The following is a 20,137-nucleotide window of genomic DNA, read 5'->3' on the forward strand; positions in this document are numbered from 1 at the left end:
CTAGTGTAGTATATATGAAATAGGTATAAAATTTTCAAACAAATGATAAGGCAATGTAAAATGAAGTTAACCATGTTTTAAATACAGTGTTTATTCAATGAAGGATTATTATTACATGTAAAATTATATAAATAGTGAAGGATTACTATTACATGTAAAATTATATCAATAGTGAAGGATTACTATTACATGTAAAATTATATCAATAGTGAAGGATTACTATTACATGTAAAATTATATAAATAGTGAAGGATTACTATTACATGTAAAATTATATCAATAGTGAAGGATTACTATTACATGTAAAATTATATCAATAGTGAAGGATTACTATTACATGTAAAATTATATAAATAGTGAAGGATTACTATTACATGTAAAATTATATCAATAGTGAAGGATTACTATTACATGTAAAATTATATAAATAGTGAAGGATTACTATTACATGTAAAATTATATAAATAGTGAAGGATTACTATTACATGTAAAATTATATAAATAGTGAAGGATCTTACATAAGTACTTATTTCAATTGAAATTTTTAAAACGAGTTGAATGATTCAAGACTCGCAAGAGTTTGTAACTATTCAACGTATTTCATAAATTTCATCTGACATAATCTTAAATGTAAGATGATTATATATATATATATAAGAACCGCAAACAATAAGATAACGAATATACTTTAAATTACATTCGGATGCTTTGGCCATTACGCCTTCATCTTTTATGTTGCCATGTCGTCACTCCTGACGCCACTTGGTGTTATAAAAATTGTGAAATATTGCAAAATATTATATGGGTATATCGATCTAAATAACAGTAGATGAGTGATAGATTCATACAGTGGCGTCACTAGGGCTGGTGTCACCCAGTGCGCTAATTCATGGTGTTACCCCCATGGACATCCTTCCTGCACAAAAATTCAAATATTGTATAGACATTTTGGTGTCATCCCCTCTGATGGTGTCACTCGGTGCTGTCCGCACCCCCTACCCCCCCCCCCCCCGAGTGACGCCACTGGATTCATGTATTTCCATTCGTCACATTAATAATAAAAATGCCCTCCTCCAGCAATCAGATAATCATAGGAAATGTTTAAACATCGCAGCCCACTCCTTCAACCACCACCAAAACCCTCCAACCATCACGTACCACCCTTTACATAGCTTGACTAAAGCATCTGCTTTAAGAAAGGCTAAGAAGTTTATAAAGTAACATTTTCGTGAACCTCGTACAAGTAGAAATTTCTCAGTAACAATATTTATTCCAAGTGGCTAGCAGAAAACATAGATCTACCAATACAACAAAACGCAGTTTAAAGAACGTTCAAAGAAACAAAAACTAACGTGGTCTACTGTGGGATCTTTGACATGAACTGTTGTCTCCAGCAATACAAATAGTGTACGAACTATTATTGCAATAGTTACGAGGTTGAAACTGATTAGAAAACCAAGTTTGATGGACAGTATGAGTAGATTTTGTTTCTCCGTCACATTTCATGTATATATCCACGTTAAAACCTATTGTGGGCATCATATTTTCTATGAATACTCAACTGACTGTGTGAATATTTAAATGACAATGGCAAATTTAAAAATTGATTGCTTCACGTACAAGCATCTCAAGCATAAGGTGAATGTTGTTAAATAATAATATAAACATGACGGCTGACTATGAGCTCCACACATTTGATGTCTTCCACTCATGCTGATGAGCACAAGAAAATATGTTTCATTGTATCAAAATGTGTTTCGCAAGGTGCCGCATCGATGAGTTGTTATTCGTAGACCCAGATATTGCTATATAATTTGTATGTGATTTCACGTGAGCCTCTGTGTGTGTGTATGTGTGTGTGAATGAGAGAGAGAGTGATCCAAGTGTTTATGTTGATGTTGCATCAGCGATATATTTAGTTATAGTTTTATACGTTGAGATGGGCCCCGAGTGGCCGAGTGGTCTAAAGCGCTCACCGTTCCGGATCACTGCCATCTCACCTCTGTCTGCGTGGGTTCGAGCCCAAGGCTCGGCTAGCGTGGGTACGTGGGAAAGCCTGCCAGTAGCTTCTCGTGGGTCGGTGGTTCTTCCCTGGGTTTTCCAGGGTTTTTCCTCCACGAGTTATACTGGCTGCCATGTATAGCCTATCTTGTGCTGAAAAATGGCGTTAAACCCTAGAACAACAACAATACATTGAGATGGTGAAAAATCAGTGCTAATGAGATATATACTTTGACAAAACAATTTCGATTGTATTTAAAGATGCATAAAAAATATCAGAATTGCTGTTTTGGGTCTTTTAACTGTAGGGTTAATGATCGAATGGAGCGGTTTTCTTTCCCTAGTACTTGCACGGAAACTACAATAATTTCTACCAAAATCAGTATCTCGAATAAATGAGGTAGAAAATAGCTTTCAAAACTAAATTTGAAGGTAAGTTTTTGATATTTTATTAATTAGTTTTATTAATGTATTAATTAGTTCATATTTTATTAATTTTATTGTTGCAGAAACCTTCATAAATGATTCTTAACCGGTATTGACCTATGCAAGGTCGACTGAAATAATGTATGGGTAAAACGTCATATATCACAGGGCGAAATATGTTACTGATCACGTGTCTGCGGGTATATACCGTATGCCTACGTGAGCAAACACTCATGAGAATAAGAATAGAATATTTCATGAAATGTTTCACAGTCATGACTTTCTTAAATGTATTTTCTCTTTTTATTCTATCTTGGTTTAAAATTTATCGAACATAATTATTAATGTGTATTTCCACCCGTCGATTCGAGGTCTTGTCATATGTGCATAAATTGTAAATTATTATATATTCAGTGTGCCTTAGTGAGCGAACACTGGCAAAAATAGGACGAAATATAAATACATTAAGAAGGCTTATTTTTTATACCTTTGATTGGCTCTCCTTGTTTTGTGCCCTGTGACCAACTGACCAAGTGTGACAGCTAAATCACGAACGGCGGCATGCTTTGGGGTTTATAAGGAACGTGTTGTTACGGTTAATTACACCAATATGAATCTAAAATACCGAATACATTTTTCTACCCTCATTAGCGATGTTTACATGGTACCGATATTTATTGGATTTTTCTACCCTCATTATCGATTTTTACATGGTACCGATATTTATTGGATTTTTATTGTTCGTATTCGTCGAATTCCTTTTTTCACCTTCTAAAGAACGTATTCGAAACTGTGTTCTTTTGACGTGATTAATGTCTGTACCAATGACAACGTTGGTACTAAAGACTATATCAGAAAGGTGAAAGCCACTGTCATAGTTGACCGTTTTCTCAAAAATCATTAAAGACGTTATCGCATTCTTAGCAGCTAAATCCCAAACTGAAACATCAGTGTGTATGAAAATCGACATTATGAACAAAGGCAATTGTTCATATCGGTCTGGGTATAGCCTGTAGGGCAATGTTATATTAGCTTCTGTTGTGGAAACTGCCGCTGACTGCCTGAAGGGGTCACTTTTTTCCCAACAGAAAGTGGAATCAGGTCACACTTATTGCTTCCTGGTCAGTACCTATAGTACCTATTGTCCTAATTTATTTTTAGAGTAATTCTTCCTCTTTATTTTGTGGTGATATATGTCTTGTATCGATTTATCCATTGACTGAACGACGACTGATGATTTATTACCATATGAGGATTATGTTGTGAGTGTCTGTATATATACTGGCGACAGCGCACAGTAAGAAATAAGGGAGTGAAAAGTATGTGACCCATGGCACGTTGATTTGTTTACAGGTCGGCCCCTCAAAAACTGCAGGTTAACCTATGACAAGAATTTCATCTTTGAAGACATTTTAGATTAAGACAGGATGTATGTGGATATGTACACAGCATAAAGTTCAAAAGATAGATACCAAAGTCAACAGCCATGTTTGTCTTATGCTGGCAGATTTACGGTTGAGGTTATATGATGTTTGGTTGTTTAATCACAAGATACCTTTACAAAACAGACATACAAAAACAGTATGAAAACCAGACTTTATGTTAGTATCTATATTAGTAATGTATAAATTGGTTTTGTCTCAGTGTACCTTGTTCAAAGTTGTCTAGTTTGGTGGTTGCATATAGGAGAAACTGCCCATCGTCCAGGTAAAATCGGCAGAGTATTGTCTGCTTGTGACCTTATCGGGAAGCATCTTTACAGAACAACCAATGACGGTAATATATAGGCCAATAATTGTGACCTGAATCATACTTAATGATGGACGGACTGACGGACTGGCCGGCTAGGGTAATAATAAGTGTCAAATGTGCATTCGTGAAATAAGAAAGTTAAAATAGAACTCGCATGCACTGGAATAAAAAAACCAATAATGTTATTGGGTAAGGAAGGGAACAATTTGCTATAAACAAACATACTAGAACACCATAGGAAAAATATCAGTCCTTATTATCTGGAGCTTTTTTTGCTGCGACTGGAATCAAATGTACAGTCAAAAATAATTAAAAAAATTAAACTTAAAAAACTTCATAACTGGGTCTTTAAAAAAGCATTTTGTAAACATAAATAGTGAAATGAATTTTGAATACAGTATAGAAACAATTATCATGACAAAGAATGTTTTCTGTTCTTATAATATCAGTGCTTTAACAGACTATTGTTTATATGTCTGTCTGTTTCTAATGTCATCCCTTTATTAAGCTATGCATCAGCCGTGGAAAATTAGTATAAATATTTCTTCCTTTTTTAACACAAGTAATATAATTGAGTCTAACATAAGCAGTACTATCACACTATTATATCATGCGTCCAGACCACATAGATTACCGTTTTAAGTAAACTTTAGCGTCGTTCATAATTTGCCCCATTTTAGCAACCAGATCAGGGACCGGAAAATTTTTAAATTATTTATCATCGTAAAAGGCTAAATCAGGAACTATACACACACAAAGCTTCCTGAAATGGGCAAATTGAGATCATTTGGCAACTTAATTTATTTCCAATTATGGCAGCATTTTCTAAGTCTGTATCTGTTATAAGAGAATGTCAAGAACACTTCATGACCTTTATATTAATATAATGCATTATTTTTGTCATTGGGTACATTTAACAATTAACACATCGACTATCTTATCCTGCCCCTATTTTAAAATGCTGAATTAATAATTGTTATGTACATTTAAGATTTGTAGTAAATACAAGGAAAAATTATATTTGATTTCTGAAGTATCAAGTAACGATGCACGTATTACGTGAACTAGGGATAATCATAATGATGTAGTCCTTTAACTTTATAACGGGTTCATGTTCTGTTCAGGTTTTTAAAACAAAAATACCAAAATACGCTTGGAGCACTAACTCCGTGCATACGAATCGTTCGTGAAAGACCCAATAAAGTTTATTTTCAGTTTCATTTTGAATGACAAAGTGAGTCCTCGTCTGTTAAGTCAGTTTTGGTTAAATAATTATGTTATTTATTTATTTTTGTTCTAACTGATATTTAAGACCGTGTAAGTGTGCCCACATTGGGCATGCTGTCCCAATCGACACCGATCCTCCGGTCTAAATCTATAAATATTATGTGTCACTAATTACGTTCCTCCTTTGTTTTAACTGATAGTTCGGGCTGTTTGTGTAAATATGTGCTGACTGTCCTTTTTGTAGCACTGTCTCCAGTGTCCATGTTTTGGTAAAATTGCGTGTCGTAGGTTTCAATTGATTCTTGAGGTTACTTGTGTAAATATGACCTGTTTGCCGTAATGAATTGTTTACACTCTCCAAGTTTCTGTAAATTATTAAGTACATCTTTCGTTTTTCATAATACTGCACACCATCCGTGTAAGCATGTGCATTCAATAATCGTGTAAAATTGAACAAACATTAACAAAATTCATTCTTAATAAACATAATACAAAACTGATACAATCCAAAAAATAAATAAATAACGTAATAATAATAAAGCAGGGAACTAGTCATGCCACAAATATTATCATGCCATCATAGTTTGTGGAATATATTGATAGTGTACATTTTCCTTCACATATCTTCACATGTCCTCATATTCAATCATGTAACAATGACTGCAGTGTCTATATAATAGTGTGGATCCTTAGTTTGTATTGATAATTCAGATTAGATGTGTAAACAGGTCCTCGTTATCCATGATGTAACACTGTCCATGTATTCTTAATAGTATCCATCTTCAGTCTGTATTTATAGTTCAGACTAGATGCGAAAGCAATTCCTATTGTCCATGATGTGCCAGTATCCACATGCTCCATGTTTTTCTCAATACTTATTCGCGTTCTTACTTTGTGGTGACAGTTGATTCTGTTTGTCTAAATATGTCCTCGTTGTCCATTATGTCAACAGCTTCCGTTTTTGTCAACTATTACATGCGTCCTTTCTCATTAATAATACCAACCAAAAGTAAAAACTGCAACTATCGCGGGATGGTTTTGATTCATTCTTGGAACAAATTATAAGTCTCTAACGTCTTAGATTATATTGATATAATTATATTTAAATTTATTTTATATAATCAGGTATCCGAATGTATGACGTGTATCCAGTGATAAGAGCTTAACCGCTCTGTCTGATAAAGATTTGTACATATATCGTTCTAATTTAATACATATATCTTGCATTTCTCAATAAGAAATCCGGTAGATTTGTACATTAGTGTTGACTTCCGTTTACCTAGCGTATGGGTTCTCATGAACCTCGCGTCGTTACCATTGTACAAAAACTTGAAAGACAGTGCAAATACAACAAAAGACAGTATAGTTTTGGAAAGAGAAACATACAATTCTGTATTGTCTTAGAATAAAGAATCGAGTTTTGTTTCGGTACTTTTTTCTGTTTGATGGCTTATCTTAGACTTCCGTCTTAATTTTACACAGTCTTGTCTCATTTTAGTTTCAATCCTGGCCGGATTGATGAGTTTTAACAAACTAATGATAAAGTCCACTGTCCGGGGATTCTTCTGCGATGACCAGAGTCTGATGTATCCATACAGACCGGACACTGTGACCATAGGGGCGGTGTGTATCCTGTGTGTAATGACACCAGCAATCTTGGTTAGTATGTTACTTTATAATCGGATATGGTTAAGTTTAAGTTTTGCTCATACATGGAGTGGGTAAATAGTGTTAGCCTTGTCTGTTGGTCATGTCTCTTTACATCACATTTGTCATAAATTTTATTTCTGTTTCATAAGGTTTAAATAACTTCGTGGATTAAGACCATATTTGGTATGATACTTTATATTGAAAAGACCATTGCTCTGAATATGCTTTATGTTAAGCAAACCATAGATAGGCTTTACTAACATGAGTGGATTAGGAGTCTAAGGGTCCCAGTTGATTGCACATCTTATGGCACTGCCCCATGAATGTAATATTAATCATCTCATGGCACTCCGAATGAATGCAATAGTAATAATCTCATGGCACGCACCATGAATGTAATAATAAACATCTCATGGCACCCCCCATGAATGTAATAATATTACTCTCATGGCACTCCCCATGAATGTAAAATTAATCATCTTACTGCACTCTCCATGAATGTAATAGTAATCATATCGTGGCACTCCCAATAAATGTAACATTATTCATATCATGGCACTCTCAATGAATGTAATATTAATCATATCGTGGCACTCCTAAGAAATGTAACATTATTCATCTCATGGCACTCTCAATGTAATAGTAATCATATCATGGCATTCCCAATAAATGTATTATTATTCATCACATGGCACTCTCAGTGAATGTAATAGTAATCATATCGTGGCACTCCCAATAAATGTATTATTATTCATCACATGGCACTCTCAGTGAATGTAATAGTAATCATATCGTGGCACTCCCAATAAATGTATTATTATTCATCACATGGCACTCTCAGTGAATGTAATAGTAATCATATCGTGGCACTCCCAATAAATGTAACATTATTCATCTCATGGCACTCTCAGTGAATGTAATAATAATCATCTCATTGCGCTACCTATGAATGCTTTTGCAATCACCTTATGAAATAAACCCACCCACACCAAGAGTGGCAATTTCAAAAAGTATATATTATGTTTACTAGCAATAGATGAGGCGAACAGACTTTTTGCTGAAACGTAACTTTGAAAAACTAAAAACCTCATACGAAAAAAAAATAAGGTCAATAACGTCAAACCGAAGCCTTTAACTTTACCGAAAGTTTCTCTCCAAGAGTCTCTCTTAGAGTCTCTATTGGGGGTTAGTTTATTCTTGTTACTTTATTTTTGTCATTTGTGTTGTTTTTTTAAAAATATATAAGTTGTCGTTCATCCGCCTGACGTTTCAGTGAGGTCGCTCCTCCTCCGCTGCTATAATTAGATCATCATTCTATATCAATAATATGGCACCAGCTATGGAATCTTATACAGATAGATTTGCTAGAGAGAGAGAGAGATTAGAAGTAATACAAAAATTTCTTCCTGTTCGTGATTCTGTTAGACGAAAACTTCAAAAACGTCAAGAAGTTCAAGTTGAATATGCAGAAGGTGCAGTTATTTTAAGAAACCAATTGTCGAACGAGCCAAGAAAATTGTTACAGCAACTGAGTCATCACAAAAAGCTCTTGAAACATTGCCTGCTGATATTGCTGGCCGTCTTAAAGCAGATCAACCACCACCACCCCAACCTCCTCAACCACCACCTCTGCCAGGAGGTAGACTTAATATTGCAGATAAATTTACGCCCTAGGGTATTGTCAATATCAAAGACCCAAACCAAGTAATTGATATTGCCGCATTTGGATATCGTGATAGAGATAAGTATGTAAAACCCGAATATGTGAGTACTATGAGATCTGCCGATTGGGTTAAGGATGTATTTCTCATCGCTACTGATACTCCATATATCAGATCTGTGGAAGATGTTAAAAATTTAGTATTTTTGAACAGACAATAAATAAGCGTGTTAAACAATTAATACTGGAAAGGAGACAAAAAGAAGAAGTGGAGTAACAACTTGAAAAAGCAAAACTAAAAAGGAAACAAAGAGAGAGGGAAATGATGTCGAAAGTTATGGAGGTTGAAAGATAAAGGAAACAAAGAGAAGAAGAACAGGAATTTGAAGAAACTAGACGAAGGAAGGAATTACGTTCTTCACCAGATAAGAAAGAAGCAAAATGAAAATCAGTCTCAGGAAAATGGGAGAAGTAAGCAGAATAAACAACAAGTAAGAAAATCGAAACAACTGGAAGTGGCTTTGTTACTCAAGGAATCTGTCCTGACAGTGTTCTTTCTGACGTAGATAAATTAGAAATTCTGATTGGAGGAAAACGCGCAGGAAATAATTCGCCGGAAATTATTAATGAAATATCTGATATTTGTAGAAGATTATTTACTGGCGGTATTATGGATCGCAACATTTATCGTTCTCTCATGAAAATGCTGATGATTATCACAGCGACTAAAAAACAACTAATTAATCAACATGTAATTTAAAAAATGATTGTACACAATGCACAACGTAGACCCGTAATGGTCAGGATAGTGAACTCACGATTACCAACTTACATAGCGATTTACGGAAATGGACATGGGGATGTTGTTCAAGGTCTAGTTAGAAGGATAGCCCCAAAAGCAATACCGATTGTAAAACAATTAGGGAGGAAGGATATCGAGGCTGCTCGTGATAAAGTCATTAGCGCTATTGGTAATCTTGCCGGTAAAGCGTTTTCGACAATCAAGGATAGACTAGATCGATTGGCACTAAAAAACCACAACCACCAGTGAAACTGAAGTTATGCCTGCAAATGTCAGTAAAATAATAAGTCAAGGCGCAAACTAGAAAGTTGGCTGGTGAAGCAGAAACAAATATAGCTTTAAGTTTGATAGCAGGAAGTGGTCTTCGTGATAGACAATAACAATTTTAAAAAAAAAATTAAAACGTGTATCAGATCCAGCGTTCGATATAGACTCACCGGTTCTTAAAGATGAATCTATCCGCGATTATCAATTTTATTCTTATGACGCACGACAACCAACTCAGCGTGGGCGAGTTGAATTACAAGTTCAAGATACAAGCAGATATGTCTTACCCGCTGAAGCATTTATTGATGTAGAAGGTGAAATTATAAAAGCAAATGATAATGAATACGCAGCTGGTTTTGTCAACAACGGTATCATGGCGTTATTTGAAAGTGCCACGTATATCATCGACGGAAGAAATATTGAATCAATTCAGAAGGACACTTTGACGAAGCCACGACGATAATAGGTCTAGCAAGATATTCAGATGATTATTTAAGATTAGCTGGCCCAACAATGATGCTCTACAAAAATGGCACTGACTTTCCTGATAGCAGACCGCATAATATAAGACGACCAAGAAACTATGCTGACAACGCCGATGCTGACGTGTGGCCGGTGTCACATGGTACTAATCAAAATTACAGCTTAGGATTCTTGTCGCGACGATAAATGCTGAAAGATGTCCGTAGAAGATGTTCATGCGCAATTCCACTGTTACATATTTTTGCATTTTGCAGAAATGTTAGAAAAGTTATCTTTGGAGCTAGACATACAGTTGCACTTGTAAGAAAGGCTACTGATGATGATGCAATGTGGCTACCTGCTGGTGATGCTGGTAAAGTAATACTAACAAATCTTTCATTGTGGATGACAGTAATGATTCCAACGATTGCCTAAGAATAAAAACTACTTTCTGTTATGGATTCAGGTGGTTAATCATTATCATCATGGTTGACAGTGACTATAGACAGTGCTCAATCTAGTGGTAATGGTTTATTTTATAGACTGTCTGTGTTCAGCGCTGCAAAATTTGAGATATTTACTAATTATCCCAGACAGCATTCAACCGATAAGTTTTCTTGAACCGTGTCTATGATATTAAATAAGGAAGATGAATAAACATTTATACTGGCATCATTTAACAACAAAATTAACCTCAACGTCTTACTGATGGTGTCTAGAATTTGTGGCTGAAACACCTTAATTGATTACTAAGTAGAATATAATGAGCACTTCAATCGTCTATCAAAAATTCGGATACCATCAAGCACGTGAATGGCAAACACAATTGAAAAATATCGTTGCCGAGAATGAACATAAAATATATCACAGACGTGTAGTTATTGTTGGTATAAGTGTTTATTCGACGTCTGCTATTATTGCTGGAACCGGCGTGTTATTATCAACAATAGCAATAACAATGATGCAGACAGCATCATCTATATTTATAAATTACTTCCGTTGTTGACAAAACCAGCTGCGTATTCAGTATCATCTGCACAATGGTGCAGTAGTTGTAACAATTTGTGTTTCAACTACAACAACGATTGCCGGTATTCTCAATATCAAATATGTACTTGCACAAATGCAAAATTGCATGATTATATAATAAAATTACATACAGCAACGCTAGCATATTCCACATTATCATCGTTATTATCAACGAGCCTTAGTGATGGAAAAATATCAGATTCTGAGTTCACGAGATGATCAAAATCTATAAACATGCAATGACAGCAACGACAGTGATTGATTTAGAAAATCAGGATTTAAATAACGATGTCAACTCCACTGACATCGCCAAGCGAGCTACTACAACAAATCGTAACGAATACGATTCCGTCAAAAACAACAATGATATTGGGAAGCTCAATTAATCCAGAATTTAGTATTAACTTCCCAACTGCAATTTCAGTGAAAGAAATCGCACTAGCGCAATTGCGAGTATATTACAGTTGGCCAAATATCAGATCAAAATCATGTGGTGGATTACAGGCGAATAATTCACTAGTATTTGCAAATAGAAATATAGATGATATAACACCAGACTGGTTAGTTGCTTCTATTTCAACAGGGAGTTGACAAATCGAACAAATCAATGATGAATTTCAGCGCAAAATCAGATATGTAACCGGAAGAGAAGCGAAAATAGCTATTTCAGTTCACGAACCAACATTATTAACTACGATTTAAATAAATTCTCCAGATTACGTTCTAGATATTTATCAATCATCAATCAGATCTGTTTTAGGATGGCCTGAAATTTCACCAGAGTACCATGGACGACCAGAACCAAATTTAGATGATTGCTCTATTAACGAAAAGAAACTCCAATATATCGGAATAAATACCCATGGAGGTTCACAAAGAGTTATAAAGCTCTTCGTGATGGTAGAAGATTTCTTAAAACAACTTGTTCAATAATTGATGTTGATCAGAAAACTCTTGACGAAATTGTTTATGAAGTTAACCTCAGATCACTGGCTGATGGAATTAAAGCTGAGTATAAGTATAAGTCTATATTCATGAGATTAGTGTAATTATTTAAAGATTATATTCTTGAGTACCCTAATGACAAGTAATACAGCACTCAAATCAAATTGTGTCAGACCTTAAATATGCTAATCAGTTTATTGTTAAGATTATAACTGATAGTACTTATGATATAGGAAGTAGAAATAAAACAAGCATCAGGAAATTATATATTGGTCATTATAATAGCTGAGGCGGATTCACTAAATTTTACACTGCCCGGATTGTAAACCAACGAACTAATACAATTAATCAATGATCTTATCAATGCAAATTCTCCCAAAATAATCGATTCATGGAGAAAAATAGCTCTTCCTCCAATTATTCTTGAACACAATAATAATCCATACGATGAGGGTCGTCATATTTCACGAGGAATCGTTAATATAACTTCAACGATTGCAGTTAATCTGGTATGTGACATAATTGATATCAGCTTTCAAATAGATCTTGGAAAATCAAATCAAGATCAACAAGGATATATTTTATATACATTTACTCCGCAAGTACCACCTGGACATTTGATTGTACAAGAACCAATAAATCCTGTTTATCTACGTTGTCATAATCCGTTATTATCAAGAATAAATTTCAAACTTAATGACCAGAGCGGACACTTAATTGACTTCAGAAATAGAAATCTGAATTTAAATCTGTATGTCAAATTTTGTCAATAACAAAATTCAGAATGTTTCAGAAAAATAAAAATAAAAATCATTATAAGAAGAATATTGTCCGTAGATCTTTTGATTTCATCATGCAGAGTCTTTTACAATTAATCAAGAGGTATATTATGTAATGTACAACATGTGAGGGTTTTCATACACGACAAGGGGGAGGCAATTGAAAACGCCATCAGAACAATAATGACAGTCTCCCGTAAACACCGAACAATTTAGTGTTGAAATAGTTATAAACCAAAACACGGTAACGAACATTTTTTATTGACTCAGGTACAACTAAATCATCTCCGGCGAGAACATATGTCTATGATCACGTGTGATAGAAATCAGATTCTCAGGTATGAACATTCCTGTATTAAACTCGATCAACTTAAAAAATATAATCTAATTCTGAATAATTTGGTATATTTAAAAAAAAATTATAACAGAATATTTTTTATACTGATTTTTGCTAATCACTCTCACCAGTGACGTTGTTACTAGAATCATATTCATTTTCATAAGTGACATTGTTTTCGTTTTCACGATCTGAAATAAATTTTTCAGTTGTCTCACGCTTGAATTTATCATCTTTTTTGTTTCATATTCGTCAGATAATTTTGATCTACTTTTTCAATTGCAATAGAAAGAGGGACGAATCCACTTCTATATCTTTCACTGTTGATAAGGATTGTAACATGATCTGCTGGATCGTTTTTATTAATCGATATTCAGTCGATAATGTGTATCCACCTTCAAACTTACGATTTTGTGATGATTCAAAATCAGACATAATTTTCTCTGAATCAATTTGAATATTTATGCCGTCTCTTAAAGAAATATATTGCAGAAATAATATCATTAATATTTTCAAAATTCATCTAGACATCTAGACTACTGAATAAATGTTTTTACTGACCTTGGTTCTCTCTCGAATTCAGCTCCAGTCCGACTGGGGAGACAGAGAAATTCTGGCTTCTTTTATAATCAAACCTTTTGGGAAAACCCATAAGTTTCGAGAACATACTAGAGAATCATGTAATCAATTAATTTTGGAAAAACCCATACGTTTCGAGAACCTTCTAGAGAATCATGGTGACCAAGTTATTTTGGAAACACCCATAAGTTTCGAGAACCTTCTAGACAATCACATGATTAAGTCGTTCTGGAATATTCTAGAAACTTATGTGTTTTTCCAAAATGTTTGATTATAAAAGAAAGTGAAACGCTCTGTCTCAGTCAGTCTGGAAATTTGGATTTTGAAGTGATCAGGAGGTAAAATGTTTTCTTAAACTACGAGTATTAATTGTTCCGCAGATAGTTTGTTGTTGTTGTGAGGTTTAACGCCATTTTTCAGCACACAATAGGCTATGCATGGCGGCCAGTATTTGTATTGCATGTTTACATATCGAAAACCTTACATGTAACCGTGATGTCACAAATCGTACGCATGTTCTTCTGTCTTGATTTCGCTTGCAAGTTGAAAACTTAGATTATCGTTTACTAATTTGAACAATTATATAATCATGTTACTTCACGGGTAATTATTATGACATAGATGGTTATAATCACCATGGCAAAATGAATTGCGATCTACGCAAGAACATGTACTACAGAATACACTAACTTCATTTCAGGTCATTGACCTTAAGAACGGGAGGAAACCACTAAATTAATGTGAAGGAGAGGAGAGTTATCTTTCTTGGTAGTAGTAGGAAGAAGGCGATTATGAGCGAATTTTCCTACGAAGGTTTCAGAGTAACGAAATAACTGTAGTATCATAATTAATTAATTAATTAATTACTGAATAATGACAAAATAAATAAATAAATTAAATAAATAGGTAGTACATATAACCGGCATACCTACTTAATTACTCTACCGGAGATAGCTTAGCCTGACAGTTATCTCTAACAATACTGAAATGTAATTTTTTTTTTTATATTTCTTAGTGAGAGCAGATTTGGTTATATTTTCTGGGACAGAATATACTGATTTTGCTTGAATATCGAAATGTTTAGTAGCTGTATATATCGATGGAAATATTATTTCTTCGACAGTCTCTGTATTTACAGACTTAATCGTCCTCTTTGGAAATGTTTTTTTCTTCTTCATATTTACCAGTATCACTACCTGTAGAATTCTGACTCTGCGTGATAGCTCTCAGATTAGATATTATTGATTTTTACACCCTGTTAATGTGATCGATCACAACTGTCTTCGTCTACTCCGTAATAACATTCGAATATGAACCGGTGACAGTAATAATTATTCTTTGCCCCAGCACGGGATCTTATATAACCAGTATTATTAATAGAACCGACTGGTTTTTTAGTCGACGATGCCTAATTACACCATCCCGATTTGCTTCGTAATTCGTTCTGATAGGATGTCTTACAAAGTCTTGGATTGAATGTTTAGCAACGTCTTTTTGCTCCATTTATATATATTATTATTTGTTATTTGCCTAAATCATTACTTTGAGAATCTATTTAAATGATCTTGTACGCTTTTTATAGCTTGGTCAGTGTAATTATTTTTTATCATAGTATCTTTTCAGTTATCGGTATTTTTTACCACCACAATGCATACCCAATTGCTTTTTTACGTTAACTCCAACACGGTTTTGGTCCTAGACTTCCATTACGAACACTTTGCAAATTATGTCCGCAGAGTTCGTTTACGCAAGCGTTGTTACAAGGAGTCGTAGAACCGATCATTAACCATCTGCATTAATCCTTTGTCTGAATATATATATATATATATATATATATATATATATATATATATATATATATATATATATATATATATATATATATATATATATATATATATATATATATATATATCTGTGTGTGTGTATGGTAATAATAAATGGATGAAATTGAGAGATTATCTATGATCAAGCCTTCTAAAGCAGTTTCGTTAGAAACATTAAAAATATTTCTTGATTGGTTATTAACAAAAATTACAGCTGTGATAATGTGTGGCGACTTTGGCTCACCTGCTCGTTCGAAGTTTGGTTGCTTATGTGTATCTACTAGAACTCCTCTAGATTTTGGTGTGCCATGAACGGCTTGGTCGGTTCTAATAATACGATCTACTAAATAGGCGAGATCATACTATAATCTGTCCATCACTATCTTTAAACGTATGGGGATTAATTTATTGGACTACTAAAGTAGCACTTCCGTTTCTGTTTTGAAAAGTTGGGTTTGCAGTTACAATTTACATACGTGATTATTAGTAACGTCGTGGAACACGGAGATTACTTCCGTTGAAGACCATAGCGACGTGGAACATGGATATTACTGACGTTGAACACCAAAATCAGTATTAAGCACCAATTACAAAACCCACAAAGTTTCATTTTATTGACATACGATTACACATGTTGGTTGAATTTATTTGATGTACACATAACGCTCAGTGTACACTGTCTCTTTTTATATATTTTGTACAGTCAAAGTAATTGCTTTTTTAAATGTTGCTATCTAGTCCGACACGTTTCAGGTAATCACTTTTGTTGACGAAATTTTGAAAGAAGAAACTATACGTCCTTTTTGAAATATTTTATCTACAAAAGCATCCGTAGGAATATCAGCTTAAACATGCGAAGCTACACCTACTAAAACGTCTGTAGCAGCATATGTTAAAACATGCGAAGCTACACCTTCTAAAACCTCTGTAGCAACATATGTTCAAACATGCGAAGCTACACCTGCTTAAATATCTTACGACATCCATACCAACAGTTGCTAAGACACCAGTAGTAACAGCACGTTCGTTTTATCTTAATAAATCTTTACTAATTTTCAAAATGATAGTGATTACTTGTGTATTTACTCTAATACCAGATGGCGGTTGTAGAAGGTGTCCACCATTACCAGTCCAGACAGAAAGGTCAAGGATTGAATTTTCTGAAATACTCTACTACATGCTACAAGACGATAGGGTTGTTTTTATTTGGAATGGGGATAACACAGATACTTGGAGAAATTGGAAAACTGGTCGTAGGGAGACTAAGGCCGCACTTCTTTGATGTCTGCATGCCCGATTATAGTAAAATAGACTGTTTTGGCAAAAATGTTTCTGTTTACGTCAACGTGGGTGACCAGTATTGCAAGGGAACAGATTTGTATTTAGTAACAGATGCAAGGTGAGGCATCTCATGAATATATATATATATATATATATATATATATATATATATATATATATATATATATATATATATATATATATATGTCTGTTGCAAGCTTGAAACAAACTTGGAAAAGTTCATGATTTTTTATGTTATAATTCATGTATCCAGATGAACATATAAAGAGATACAAGGCTTGTAACTCCATAAATTGCAGCAGTACACAATATCTTTGATGTCTTACTTGTATTTGAATTCACAGTCAAGCCTTTTAGTCTCACAGTTTTCACTTCCATTGCTATCACACATCGTTCTGAATTTGATATGGGAGCAGTCTAGAGAGAGAAAATGGCCGCATTCGATGCTTTTCGCGTGGTTGTTCTTACGTTTGTCCCAGATGAACATTAATTCCAAAGACTCTGCAGCTTGATTAATGTATAACCTTGTTGGTCGCGGATTCGAACCCAGGCCGAGTCAGGCCAAAGTAAGGCATCCATCATATACTTTGTTCAAGTACTCGTATGCTTTTACGTTTTCGGAAGAAAAATTGTCATTAACTTGCATTTGAATGAAGAAGTTCAACCAATTTACACCAACTATCGAACTAAATGATCCATTTCGTTTACGCGTCCATTTCCAGATAGCTACACAGTGGTGTATGTAAATAACGATCGCTTATCGGCAAAAATAAATGGAACATTTCTAGGTCATCGACCCACCTAGACCGACCTGCCTAACCAACTGTTGTCTCGACATTATCTGAGTCATAACTAAATTATACCAGAATGTTTTGTGTGAGTGTTAGTAGGAAATGGCTAGTACACATAAACTATTCTCTTCTGATGTAAGTGAGCAACATTTTTCATATGCAAAGTAATTGAATACTTACAGAAATAACTGCTGGCACCATCCGTTTGGCATGACAATGCATCAATAACGCTTCAGTCTTGAAAATATATGTGCCCTTGGGCAACTGTATCATTGCACGCCCAGACTAAAAAATAAATCACAAAAATATCCTTTCAGAAACCCTGTTTGACCCTTAAGTGTAAATGTGCGGTGCAGTTTTAATCCTTCTGGCAATATATGTAGAAGGCACTTTGTATCATACATATGGAAGTGCACTGGATTTCCAGTTTGGAAAAGACTGCTTAGATGTTGTATAATGTTGTTTCTTTTCGCGTGAAAGTTAATTCACCAAGTTCACAACCAAACGTTATAGCCTAAGTGGAAAGTTTCCAATATCTTTCCAGAAAAGTCTATTAAACTCTACTGTGAATACATCAGATCCTGAGCATTTCTCATGAAGCAATGTCTCCAGCTTTTGTATATGATATATAGCAATGTTTCTGCTCTGGCTTATCACGTTTTGGTGTACATTAAGTAACTCGTTCTTTCTGTATAGAAAAGAATTAAACAAGTTCATACCAAAAATGTATAGCCAACAATAGAAACTATCCAGTATCTTTGAAAACAAATTTATAAAATTTTACCATGAATCAAATAGACTCTGAGTATTTTTCATTACGCGTTTGCAGATTTTATGTATGGCCGTTTAAGAAAAGTCCTGTTAGTCATGCAGTCACGGAATGTCTGAATAATTAAGTGGGCTTTCAAGTTCGCCAAGAACAACTTCTTGCTTTTTACATAGATTCGGGGGCCTAGGCTGGCCCTTTTCGTCAATGTCGCTCGCCATTTTAAATCACACCTCTGAGTTCGAGCCTTGCTTCAACCAACATGGATATGGAGAACGCATGCCAGTAGCTTTCCGTGGGTCGGTGGTTCTTTCCGGGCTAGGCACTTCTTCCACCAAATATACTGGATGTGATGTATAGCCAATAATGTGCTGTAAAATGGCGGTTTAACCTCACATGATTTATATTAATTTCTATAAAACAATTGGTTTCATTCCAAAGTTCTGCCCAGTTAAATAACCATTGATGTTTCCAAAATATGGCAGTGTTTAAGTTATGTATTTTCTAAATTCCAGAAGTACTTGCTCTTTCTCTGTCTCTGTCTCTCTCTCTCTCTCGTTCGCTCGCATGCTCTTCAATATATACAGCTTTAGCCCTTCCTAATATATTTTATTGTTCTGTTTCTTCTGAACCTTTGGTACTTTATTGACACTATTTCTCACCTCTATGCTTCTTATATTTACAATTATCTGATTTTATGTGTTGATCTTAAGTCTTTTACTCGACTGGTTATCTGGTGGTTTGTCGCCCGTCGTCACCCCGTTCGTTATTGCAAGTTTGTTATCGCTACTGTTCTTAAAGAACTTGGCCTGTTGCGATGCCATTTTACTCACACATTAATCTAATAACATTGATGGTCATAAATAAAAATTGTGCCATCCGGATATTCAGTATATCCACTACCTATATGGTCATAATGGTCATAATAGAAATCGTTTGATTTATTCTTCACCTAGAATTTTTAGCATATCGATATTTTGCTTCCATTACAAGACATGGCATCCATCCGATACATAGCATGACCAGTATGGCAGCCATTTTGATCTTGTTATCGTTAAACCTCCAAGACGGAAAGTCGTATCAACATTGAGTTTCCACCAGAAGATTTCCTGTGGTGTCATGTTATGCCTAAATGACAATAGTGCCAGCAAGACATTCAATATGTTCTTAATTTAAAACTCTTGCTTTTGTTTAAGAATAAGAGACGGTTTCAACACTCAGCAGTTAAAAGGAAAAACTGATAAAATTTTCAGAATGTTTGTCCTTTCAATTTTGTTTTTGAGAACAATTTTAGTTTTTTACAAAAGAATGATCCGTCCTGTATCGAAGTTTAACATTTACCTTTTCAATAAAGGTTTCTAAAACAAGGAGAAAAGTCCAGTTTTACGGGATTACTCTTTTTCCATTAATACCTATGGGAACCTATATTGTTACTAAATACATCTGCGAATTTACTTTCTATACATATATCTAAGACAAATTCTTTTGTCCTTGAATTATTTTAATTAGTATAATTAATAATTACCATATACGGAC

The 20,137-nt window shown here is 34.4% G+C and overlaps 1 protein-coding gene across 2 annotated transcripts in view; it reads left to right on the forward strand.

Annotated features, from left to right (window-relative positions):
* The window catches only part of LOC149790144 (phospholipid phosphatase 2-like), a 39,106-nt gene that overhangs the window by 5,631 nt on the left and 13,338 nt on the right, over nucleotides 1-20,137 (forward strand). For both annotated transcript variants that reach the window (XM_089972125.1, XM_089972126.1), the window contains exons 2-3: nucleotides 6,905-7,065; nucleotides 16,840-17,141. In XM_089972125.1, coding sequence (XP_089828251.1) covers nucleotides 6,905-7,065; nucleotides 16,840-17,141 — 463 coding nt within the window. The remainder of the gene's footprint in view (nucleotides 1-6,904; nucleotides 7,066-16,839; nucleotides 17,142-20,137) is intronic.

The sequence above is a fragment of the Sinohyriopsis cumingii genome, chromosome 10, assembly GCF_028554795.1.
Source record: "Sinohyriopsis cumingii isolate HCF-2022 chromosome 10, ASM2855479v2, whole genome shotgun sequence".
Taxonomy (NCBI): Eukaryota; Metazoa; Mollusca; class Bivalvia; order Unionida; family Unionidae; genus Sinohyriopsis; species Sinohyriopsis cumingii.